This window comes from Drosophila subobscura, chromosome E (genome assembly GCF_008121235.1).
Source record: "Drosophila subobscura isolate 14011-0131.10 chromosome E, UCBerk_Dsub_1.0, whole genome shotgun sequence".
In the NCBI taxonomy this organism is placed as follows: Eukaryota; Metazoa; Arthropoda; class Insecta; order Diptera; family Drosophilidae; genus Drosophila; species Drosophila subobscura.
This window is the reverse complement of record NC_048531.1, coordinates 5,828,492-5,840,494: the sequence shown is the minus strand read 5'-3', so window position 1 is coordinate 5,840,494 and position 12,003 is coordinate 5,828,492. Positions and strand designations below refer to the sequence as shown.

At 45.8% G+C, this 12,003-nt stretch overlaps 3 protein-coding genes across 3 annotated transcripts in view; 2 read left to right on the top strand and 1 right to left on the bottom strand.

The window, feature by feature from the left end:
• Positions 1–1,288: 1,288 nt before the first annotated feature.
• LOC117892718 (programmed cell death protein 2) lies at positions 1,289–2,507 on the top strand. Its single transcript, XM_034799138.1, has 3 exons — positions 1,289–1,591; positions 1,652–1,736; positions 1,793–2,507. Exons 1-3 carry the CDS (start codon positions 1,323–1,325, stop codon positions 2,483–2,485), a joined length of 1,047 nt encoding a protein of 348 aa, XP_034655029.1. The 5' UTR covers positions 1,289–1,322; the 3' UTR covers positions 2,486–2,507.
• LOC117892713 (N-alpha-acetyltransferase 35, NatC auxiliary subunit homolog) lies at positions 2,488–5,368 on the bottom strand. Its single transcript, XM_034799133.1, has 6 exons — positions 5,227–5,368; positions 4,743–5,139; positions 4,109–4,679; positions 3,866–4,047; positions 2,769–3,806; positions 2,488–2,709 (listed from the first exon to the last, which is right to left on the bottom strand). Exons 1-6 carry the CDS (start codon positions 5,235–5,237, stop codon positions 2,569–2,571), a joined length of 2,340 nt encoding a protein of 779 aa, XP_034655024.1. The 5' UTR covers positions 5,238–5,368; the 3' UTR covers positions 2,488–2,568.
• Positions 5,369–6,883: 1,515 nt separating this feature from the next.
• Positions 6,884–12,003, top strand: part of LOC117892722 (dopamine N-acetyltransferase) — an 11,231-nt gene continuing 6,111 nt past the window's right edge. Inside the window, exon 1 of the mRNA XM_034799143.1 lies at positions 6,884–7,077. The gene's annotated coding sequence lies outside the window, so the exon portion shown is untranslated. The remainder of the gene's footprint in view (positions 7,078–12,003) is intronic.

Here is a 12,003-nt window from a genome sequence, read left to right as displayed (position 1 = left end):
GCATGGCCCTTTAAAATATACAGAAGTATACCCTGCATTTTCAAAATATACTGTAAATATAACGTGAATCCCTAATTATTTTCTCGATTTTGATGTTCAATTCAATATTACCAGCTAGTTAGGACTCTCAGCTTTAAAAGTTTAATTTTACTCAAATCATCATTAAATTCTCCGCAGGATTAGCTGATTTTATGATACATATTTCCTCAATTGATTGCATAATAAGGTTAAAAGTCAACCAAAAAATATATTTGCCATTCTTAATATTATAAATCCATTTAATGAACTGCTTTTAATAATTAACAATGAGTTTGTTTTAGACTGACATGCCTTTAACCTTTTCATATGGCTTGTATGTACTATATACCGATCTATATACATATACATATTCTCGGTATCTATAATCTACAAATTTTTAAATTAATTCCACTCCTCCATCATCAGCGATCTTTTCTTTTTCAACATAGAAAAAGATGGTAAATCGGACAGTCTACATTTCTGCAGGCATAATCACAAAAGCCATCCTTTATTATGCGTTTTATTTTCTGGGCATATTTGCAATTCCTCTGGGAATTTAATTCTCCTTGCTTTATGTATTGCATTTTATATTTATTTATTTTAATGATTTTACGGTATCCAATTTGACATTGACCCATTGAAAGTTGTCTATGAGAAGCGCATGGATTTGCAGCATTGAACCAATTTGCATCGTTTCTAAAGCATTGCTCAACAATATTTTTAAAAAAATTGTTCGCGCATGGTGTTTGCTTAAAAAAATCGAAAAAAATATGAATGTGCTGTATTGAATGCGTAACCATCTGATCACTTGGAAGTTCGTACTCATAAATGTTTTTGTGGTGCACTTAATATTTAGTTCGCCAAAAACACTTTGCAATGTTTTGGGGGAATGCAATGGGGAACAATGCAGCTTCGCATTCGCAGCATGCTGCGAAAAGTGAGCATTTAAAAATACTTTCATATTCTAAATATACCCTAAATATACCGTAAAACTTAAATCATTTAAGCCCAGTACGCAGACACGCAAAATGTTCTTGCGACCTGATCAGGGATGATTTTCCCATAAAAACGATAAATGAACACTGTTTATTGTTCGACAGACATTTTTGTGGCACGAATTTTGAAGTTGAGTACTCAGATCAGCACAAAATACACCAGAAAACTAGCCGGTTAAACACTGCCATCTTCAAGCGAAATATAGATTAGGTGCCTTTTTTTCTCGGTATGTCTCGGATTATATCTGAGGGTCAGGCGGTATATTTTATCATCCGCGGTCACACTGGTATCTTCAGCACGTTAAAAACATGGAAATTGATTTGGGTTTTGCCGAGAAACGGGATAATAATGCCTGGTTGAGCAACCGCTACTTCCCTAGCAAATTAGGTGGACAACCCGCCTGGCTGGACCTAGAAGCACTCCCCCCAACAGCACAGTTGCAGTGCAGCAAGTGCAAGGCGCCCAAAGTTTTCTTGGCCCAACTCTATGCGCCCCACGAGGAGGAATGCACTTTTCATCGTTCAATTTATATTTTCGTGTGCCGGAATGCAGACTGCCAGCAGGCACATAATGCAGAGTAAGTGTTTCAATCCGTGTGTGATTATCCTGAATGTCCTAATGCTCCTGGCTTTCACAGAAATTTCACAGTGCTGAGGTCGCAGCTGCCGCGGAAAAACAAATTCTTCTCGGAACAGGCGGCGGATGATGAAGGTGAACCTTTGGTAAGCAATGAAGGAATGCTCAAGATTGTTCAAATTGTTGACCTATTGCTTTTTAGCCCCCTATACCCTGCCTGAAAAAAGTATGTGAGGCCTGCGGCTGTTACGCTCCGCACGTCTGCAGCCGCTGCAAAACCGTCTATTATTGTTCCTCTGAACATCAGCGGGCACATTGGTCCGACCACAAGGCCAACTGCGGATCATCGAAGCCTGCGCCACAAAAGCCACTAAGCGCTATAGAATTCGAGGAGTTCGAGATTGTGATAGAGAGCAGTGCCACCAGGCCGGTGGAAGTAGACGATAAAGATGACGACGCTCGTTTGGCAGAGTTTGAGGCCCTGCAGGCCAGCGGCAACACCGGCGACCTGAGCAACGTTTCCGAGGCGGAGATGGACAAGTACTTTGGCAATACAGCTGGCTCGGATGACAAGACGTTTCGTCAATTTAAGAAGCAAATCGCCGATGAACCCGAGCAGATTGTGCGCTACAAGCGCGGCGGAGAGCCTCTCTGGATAACAAATACAGCCGCCACTGTGGCGGATCAACTGAAGACGCTGCCCAACTGCAGCCAGTGCGGCGGAGTTCGCCAGTTCGAGTTCCAGATCATGCCCCAGACCTTGGCGCTGCTCAAGGAAGAGTTGCTGGACTGGGGCGTACTGGCGGTCTACACCTGTGCCAAGAGCTGCCCCATTGAGGGCTATGTGGAGGAGCACATGGTCAAGCAGGACGTTGTGTCGGAAGAGCAGCATTGATATTAAACTCCATAAATACATATAATTTAGTCCATTATGGTTTGGGGTTGGTCGAACACATTTAAAATCAAATCGCCAGGCGCTTATTTCAACTTAATAATGGGGAAATAGCTATGCTTCGAAAAGTCAAACTCTGGCTGACGCTTCACATCCTTCTGATGGCCACGGGCCAGCACGTTCATCACAACAAAGTTGGTCCGAGCGATTTGAAGTAGATCCAGCACCTGCAACAAATTGGATATTCAGATGTGAACGGGAGGTTGAAGAGGGATTCCAGACTTACTTCCTGGTCAGGATTCTGTATGTTTTCCAAAATATTTCGGGCCTGATCGAAATGCTTGGCTGCCACAGAGTACAGATCCTCGACGCTGGCAAGCATCATGTGGTCCCGGATGCTCTTGAACTCCTGATAGCTGACGGGCGGTGGACTGGTGAGTGATCCGAAGGGTCGGAATCGTCGAATATATCGAACCTCCTCGTTGTCAAACGTGTCCATTGGCAAACGCACGCGTCCATCTTTGGTAAGGGCACCCATGGCCTTGTACATGCCGCCACAGAGGCTAAGCAAAGCGTGATAGAAGACTATCTCGCAGCGATAGGGCCGCTGTAGCTTCTTGTTCTTCCTGGGTTTGGCTGCCTTACGGTTCTTGGAGGCGCTGCCGCCATTCGCTTGAGTCTTGCTCAGGTGCTCGGCGTATTCCTCCTGGGCCAGCAGAATATTTTCTGTGCGTGTCAGCGCCGAAACGAGGAAGCCCACCAGAAACTCGTACGGATACCAGTAGATGTAGAGAAACTCGTGCACAGCGTACAGCTCCAGCTCGAAGCCAGACATCAGATAGATCAGCATGGCACGGAAACAGTTGTACAGGACCCACGTGGAGAAGTGGGTGCTGTGCTTGAGGGCCGTGGCATGCAGCTCGTTGCCCTCCATGGCCCGTTCGTTTGCCAGCTGGTTCATAAACGAGTCCAGTCTGGCCGCATCCACCTGGATTGCGTCGAAATTCTCAATCAAGCGACCCAACTTGTCTCGCTGCCTGGCCCGATTGAAGCCGCAGATGCGTATAAACATGGTGAAGGTGTTCAGGCTGATGCAATAGCGAAAGAAGTTCTCCAACTGCTGCTGCACCTTGGGATCACTGGACACCGAATTCTTGGCACTGAGCACCGGCGGTGAGTTGAAGGCCTGCACCGAGTGCCGTAGAAACTGCTTCATCGGCATTCTGCCATGCACCATCCGCAGGTTTGCGGTGAATATCGTCTGCAGCACACTCCTCGAGAGGATGCACTGCCCCGACTTTTTGCTGTACTCAATGAAGAAGTTCTGCAAGTGGAGGCGACGCCTAAATGCTAAATTCTTAATATTTCAATTGTTAGCCTTACCAGAGCTGAGAAGTAATCCTTATTTCGCGTCACTTTGCAGGCGTATTTGAAACGAGAGATCATCTCTTCCAGGAATTGAAAGCTGGCTGGACGGTCTCTGATCTTAATGCTGCGAGGAAACGAGGGAGGCTGGCTGCGGTCATGGATGCGTGTCGAGAAACCAATAGGATTCGGAGCCTCCGCTGCGGGATACAATAAATTCGTCAGACACTACAGAAGAACAATCGCTGGCAGTGAACTTACAGCCCTCTACGGGCTGGGTGCCCCGATCAATGGTTTTGCGGATAAGCGGCAGCAATTCGGAAGCCACGTTCAGATTCTTGTAAATCTCGCTCATTTTATCCTCCGTGCCGGCACTGGTTTCCATCTGCTCCACCTGGTAGATGACCTGGAACAGGTGTCGCATAAAGCGAAGTCGATGCACCACAGACATCAAATCCTCTGGCGATGCCAGCTGCTTGCATTTGCGCACGAGTTCGTCCTCCACCTCCTTCAAATAACCGAAAATATTGCCGGGATGAGCCTTTTCCGCGGACAGCAGGGTTGAGTTGCCATACAACTGGAAGTCCTCCTCCTCATTCACACCGGCCAAGAGAATGATGCTCTTGATGACCGCAATGAGATTACGCACTGCAGTGCAGAAGACGCGCAGCGGCTTGTCCTTAATCTTGGCAGGGGCGTGCAGATAGAGGCACGTGAACAAGACCTGATCCATTGAATTGCCTTCCAGCCAGGACACAATGCACGAGAATAGAGCATCAAAGATCCCAATCAGTTCGGTGGGCGTCAGGTCGTCCAGCTTAATAACGCCCATCTGGAAGGGGAGCCAATGAATTGATGACTTAGGCGGGAGACAGACTGTCTTCTGCATTCTTACCGTGATGGCTGCCTCAAAGGAGGGAGGAGGCAAGTCCGACTTGTCGAAGCCCATGCCCACATCCATCTTTGGGTCCATTATCTCGATCGCAGACATGGCTTCGAAGAGGCCAAACATCATGTCCTGTGCCAGCTCGCCGGGTATCAGTTCCTGACATGCCGCAATGAACTCGCCGGTCACCTCCTGCCATCCACGCAGCGGATACTGTGTTATGTCCTCTGCGGCACTGCCACTTCGCATTGTGCGCTGCACTTCGGGATCCATAAAGCCGCACTCGCTCACGCTCCACTCATCGCGGTCCGAGGAGCTGTTGGCCCTGGTGGCGGCTGCCGCAGCTGCAGCGGCAGTGGCAGCGGCTGCCTGGAAGTCGGCTGGCTCCACAACCCCACAGAGGGAACTGCAATAAACACACATATATGTATGTTCATACATAATATGCACTCGTTAGTAGACATTTATGGAGCAACTCTCACTGCTGGCTTACCTCCCGCTCATCTTGTCAATATTGCCGTGTGTCTTCTCTTAGCGCACACGATGGTAAATATTCTATAAATTTAACTTTTTATTGATTATTGGAAATAGAACAATTAAAAATATATTCGGCTTTGTGATCAGTGTGACCGCGGAGTTATCGATAAAATAGACCGCCAGACCCTCGGGAATATACCGAAATTTTCATTTTCAAAATATCCTGTAAATATACCGTAAATCTAAAATCATTTTCCACGATTTTGATGTTCTATTTGATATTACTAGCTAGTTAGGAGTATCAGCGCTAAATCTATAATTTTATCAAAATCACCAATCAATTTTCCATAAGATGGATTAGTTTTTACAACTTATCTTTATTGGATTGATTGCAAAATAAGGTTAAAACTAAAAAGGTCGATGATATGTCATGTGACAATTTGCTGGACAACCGATAGTATAGAATAATATGGGCACTTGTGTTCCCTTTATCCAGTAAATTTAATAATAAAATGCCGTTTTCTCAGCTTCTCTTTAACATTGGGCGCGTTCACCAGGACAACTTGAACACCGTTCGATGATCCGTTTCTTTTACACCTGAACTGCGACACAAATTGTTCAAGTTTCTACATTTTCGTAAGAATATTTAAACCCCGTGATCTGCAATGGGTTAACGCTATGTTTTTTAAGGCTAACCATAAACCTCGATTTTTAAATTCTGTTTGATATTACTATCAAGCTAAGTCTCACAGCCCTGAAACTATAATTTTATCCTACCTATGAATCAATTTCCCACAAAATTGGTTAGTTTTCAGGACTGGCTTTTATTGCATTAGTCTTTATTGGTTAATAATAAAACGTTTAAACGGTCAAAAGAATCATAATTTTTATACATGCTAACTACACATATTCGTGTAAAGACGAAAGAGTGCATTTTGCAACACTTGTGCACCTAACACGCTTCTGTTAAGCTTAACAGCGGAATTGCTTGTTGTTCTTAACAGCTGAAATACGTTACATATTCAAATGTAAATGCACTTTTGCTGACTCAAGGGGAAATGCACAGACAAAGAATGAAACAAAAAGAGCCAACAGTTCAGTGCACTCGCGACATGTTCATTAACTAAATTAAATGAATGAAATTGCAAGCCAGCACAAATTTGTATGGCAGTCTGCTATTCACGGAAATTGAGTGTTTTCGGTTGTCGGGCTCAAAGCTTGTCAAACGGTTGCCGCGTTCGGTTCGTCATGGCCATGTGCCACGCGCTGATAAGAACCTATAGCCAGTGAAGGCGTGGTTCGCACTACTTCATACTATATTTGTTTAAAATTTCCTATCTTTGTGCTAAACAAATACGAGTATGTACTTTATGAGAGGAACATGGTGGGTTTGAGAGCTCAGCTTTCTTATCACCCGCCGCCGCTGCTATCGAGCAATGCTCCAACCCGAGTGCGAGTGGAAGCAGAAAAGCTCGCTCGCGCTTTTACTCCCCACTTAGACAGACCCCCTCCCCGCCACACCCACCACACTCTACCGAGTGAACTTCCCCACTGGACGCAGCAGCACCCGCCCCACAGTTTTTGGGGTTGTCCGTTGCCATTTGAGTGTTACAAATATCAAAATTAAGCGCCAAAGTACTCGAGGGGTTGAATTGGTTTGTTTACAACAATTCTGCCTCAGTTGGAAACGGTGCCTCGTGGTAAATACGTGCCAACGGACGGGAACAAGACGAACCCCAACAGCCAAAAAGACATCCACCAACGCGGCACGACACGCCACAACAGAACAGAACACAACACAACACAACCAAAGGAGAACTTGGCCAAAGGAGGCGGCATACGGTTCATTTATTAGCCAATTTCACGCGTAAGTTATATACGTACAACAAATATACTGCATTTAATAATAGAACATCGATGTAGTGGCCGAGTTTTCTCGTGTTTGACATTTACTTTGCCGCCAAATGTATTTCATTTCCATCCACTGCTCTGCCTCAGCCTCGCTCTATCCTCTGTGAAAAAAATATACAAAATACACAATAAAACTATATTTATACGGAAATAGCAGTAGCAGTAGGATCCGACCATCGCCGAGGCGCGCAAACGTCTTAATTAAAAGCAACACACACAAATATTTAGGCTCATAAGGCCCCCCACCAAATGACGCGACTTTTTGGCAAGCAACCAAATTAAATCTTACAAATTGTCCAACCATATAAAAATGTACCAACAATGCAAAAACAAATACAACAGATATGTGCAGAAGTGTTTTTAATTTGTAAAGATTTAATTCGGCCAATCAGTAAAATAATTATTGACTCCAAATGCACCACAAAAGATCATACGATTGCCTCAATTGTCCATGGCTTGTGCACACTTCAGGCGATAAGAACTCTATCTTATCGAATGGAAGAATAAGTTCAATGTAGCTGATAGTTCTCGTGCAGGTTTCATAACAGCTATTTGTTTGATTTTGTGTACTCCGAATCGATGTGGAGGGTTGTGTGTTAACCTCTTGTTAGGGCAAATGTTGCGTGTAGCTTTAAACAGGCTTTAATGGGTCGACTGGGTCGTGACCAATTGACCAATTCGAGCCAAGGCTTCACGGCAAACAGGCCCACAAATGTGAGAGGGGAGTGCTGGGTTTGGAGTTGGAAAAACTGCACACGAGTAAAATCAAAGCCTTGCCACAACCCCCCCACAAGTAGTTAAAGAAATAGAACAAATATGTGGCACATAACTTCTTGCCTTCACCCCCCACCCCTCCTCGCACACACACACAAACAGATACTAACAGACACATACATACACATGTATCCTGTTTATTTCAATTGATTTGGGGGGCAGGCAACGTTACGTATGAGCAATGCCACAGGCAGCGTTTTCTTCACCCAAGAACCCAAAGGAGAAAACGCTTGAGAGAGTAAAGAAGAAATTCCTGGCATCTATCACGGATTCCTGCTGCCAACCCTCCTCCTGCCGCACGGCATTTTTCTACCGAGTATTTTGTATCGATTTGATTGGATTTCATTCCATTTGATGTGCCAGCCGCTTGCGCTGGTTTGTTTGTGTTTTGTTGCCTTTTAATACCAGAGCACGCTCGAATAAAGCTGCCTGATGCCAGATGCGATGCCAGTTGCCGATGCCCTGCCCCCTGCCTGCACAACCTTATCCCAGCCTCATCCCAGTTAATTGGATTTACGTAAATGACCCAGCCCGAGCCAGACCCAGAGCTGGTACTCGTAAATGAAATATGGCACAGAGTAAATTCAACCAAAGCTGCCTGCGTCCCATTCCAAATCCCAATGGAAGGATTTTCTGTTTCTCTCTGATTCTGCAGCACAGTTTTTTCCCTTTCGGTTTTCCCTATTCTGGCATTGGGTTGTGTGGCATGTGAGGCCGAGCTGTGGCAAACCATTTCTCATCCAATTAAATTAATGAAAGTGCACGCAGGGGCAGGGCATGCGGCATGCTGCCTCAATGCCGGTCCTTTCCCATTGATAGTGTAGTCCCCTCCGCCATTTCACATTCAATGCCTTTGTCAATTATTCAACTCGCTCCAAGTGCTTAAAGACTCAACCAATTAGGCTAAAATGTTTTGTTGCCTCTTAAATCAGAGTAAGGACCACGAGAAAAGGACAACTTCAGCGCCGTCACGAGTGCCCTTAGGGCGGGGAGTTCTCGCAACAACGAAAACACATCAAAATCAATCTGTCAACAGGAGTCGACGACAAAGTGCTGACAACAGGCGGCAGGCAGATGCCTTGGGGGGGACAATCCCAGACGACTAACAAAGCATCCTGACTACGACGTGACTTGTAAAGCCATTTGCAATGCTTATGGGCAAGGCAAGGCGATGATTATGTTGTGAAGGAGCACAGCACACAAAACACAAAACACAGAGCACAGAGTTGTTGAAATTTGTGAAGTACCTTTAAAGCATTGTAAGAACGGAGGCGAATCTGGGACTGGGCAAATCCCATTACCATTAGCACACTGTCACCAGCAAACAGCAGCAGCAGCTGCCAGCAGCCAGCAGCAGCCAACCGGATTCCATTTTATTACAAGAGGAAAGACAAACAGCAGAATGGCGCCAACATTGTCAGAGTTTCAGCTTGTTGCTGTCATTGTTGCAAGCTTTTCTGTTGCTGCAGGCAGCCAAGCGGATGCTGCTGCTGATGATGCTCCTCCCCCAGTCCCAGTCCCAGCCACCGCACCATGCCTTTGACGATGATGATGATGATGATGAGGATGCTCACTGGTGCACGCTTGCCTGGCTGTGCGCTTTTGTTGGCTTCCTGCCAACAATCTGCACTGCCAGTACGTACCACACGGCGAATGCGCAATGTGCCGGCTGTTGGCTGTCGTCTGTCGTCTGTCGACTGTCCGGATTAGCTGATGCTGAAGTTTATTGTTCACTGCTGCTGCAACAACAGATTCTGTGTCCTGCCTGCCACACGAATGCCGCGAATTATCTCCGCTTGGCAGCAGTTTTCGCCTCCGAATGGGGCCTCAGACTCGTCCTGTTGCATTGGGGCCTTCAGTCTGCAGCTACTAAATGCAAATGGGATAGGAAATTGCCTGTGGCAGCGTTGAATTTAAATGAAGTTTGCCGACCGAAATGAGGAAAATGCAATTTACGGACCTCCATCCCCCCAACCAAAATGGATAAATTACTGATGCGCTCAGTGGATAGTGGATAGGGGAAGTCGTCGTCGCCGCCCCCCCACTCACGACTCAGCCCTCGGCCAGTGGCTTATGGAAATGAGATGAAATGCATCTCCGTGCCACACATGTTTGGCCCCCACAGCTAATCATCTGGAATATCATATAAATATTAAACATGAAACATGATAAATGGGCAATTTGCATTGAATTGGAACTGCTGCTCGGCCACTGCTGTAGCGGGCACCCGAACATCCGAACTGAGCCGCTCAAACATCAACAGACAAATAAATAATTAAGTGGGGGGGTTCGGTTTTGTTGTTTGCACACAATTGTGTGCTGTGCTTGCCATTTGGCACACGTGCATCTCGCTGCGATAAAAGCATTTTAATGTCTTTAGAATGGAGCATTGGGTAACGTAACACAAAGAACACAAAGGAATATCAAATGCTGGACCTCTGGCTACCGTACACATTACGAGATGGTAGCACCGTCTGTTCCTTCAACACGAATGACTTTGGGCTTATAACACCCCTGGGCTGGCAAATCCCAAAGCCACAAAAGCGGACATGCATACATATACGAGAGTGAACTACAAAGCCGGAGCTGCCTCAGACTGTGGCAGCCATGGAGGCGGAGGTGGAGCTGGCTGGTTGGAGCTGGCTGGTTGGAGCTGGCTGCTTGGAGCTGGCTGCTTGGAGCGGTTAATTCAATTAGAAGCAGCGGCTTTGGAACTTTATTAAGCTGGAAAAACTTTCAATGTCTCTGGCCTCAGAGCACCTCCAGCTTCGCGTCCCTCCCTCTGGGGTCACACCCATCGCACTTGCATATCCGACATGGGCTTTCAGTTTCAAGTCACGTTCGGGCCACTTGTCTAGATCTAGCCAGGCTCCGGCTATGGCTCTGACTGTGCCTCTGACTATGGCTCTAGCTCTGGCCGAGGGCCACGCCACCACTACTCCTAGGGGCCGACGGAAATCAATTCCGCTTTTGTGGAATTGTCGGAAAAGCTGGCGACAAACTTTCAAAATTTATGACGAAAACTTGCATTGGTGCCCCGCTAAATATTTCGTTCGATTGTGATCCGAGAGCATGAAGCGTGGAGCACTTGCAAAGATTTATGGCTCATGCAAATGCAGCAAAAAATGTGTGATTTATATGACAGCCAGGGCTAATTGCCAGTCAGTCACTGGCCAGAGACGTTGCGCTGTGCGCCTATGCCAAAGTGCACTCAGGTTAAACGTATCATTAACTAACTATTTATGGTGCAAAGATCTTAGATGCGTTTCGTTTTGTGGCAACATGAGAGGGTATACTTCAGTCGGTACAGCTGAATGTTTGCCATGCAACCTCTTTACAGTAAAGCTAATATTCAGCGCTTAGTTGGAATTAAAAATGATTGAGGACACGCCTACTGACAACAGCACTGCAATCCTTTGTGCGGTTGTAATTTTTCTTAAATAATTGTCATTTTCATGGGTAATTAAGCAATCAATAATGGTCACTGGACTGGACTGGACTGGATGCGGCCTTGATCAATATTCCGCAATAAACGATTTGCGAGCAAAGGCTTAGACATGGGCAGAAGAAATCTATTTTATGATTAATGTTCTTACACAAAAGAACTACCATTTTCATATGAGTGATGCAACAAATGAGAACTTAGTTTTGCAGGGTGCCAACCATTTTAGACCCTTTATACCCCAAAAAAATATGTCTCAATTTTGCTCTCAATGCTGATTAAGTGCTTCCATTAAGTGAGCTTAACTGCTGCTACACATTAAACAGAGGAGGAAATCAAAGAGTTGAATTGTGGAGGTGCATTCACAAATTAACAATATTCGAGTGGCTGGGCCTACATCCACATCGATGCCGTGCCCACCTGAACGGCACTAATGCGCTCTTAATTATACGTATGCACACAGAATTGCATTGAGGCGACGACGCGGGACTTGGACTGGGACAGCAAGTGTCAGCGTCACTAGTACTTCAATCAGAAGTCATTAAACGCTCTACAACATCATTCGTGCATACTAACTGCTGGCCAGTGGACACAGTGGGTGCCAAAAGTGTGTTTTCACACGTGCTTTAAATGTGTAAACTATTTTTGCGTAGCAAAACAAACTGT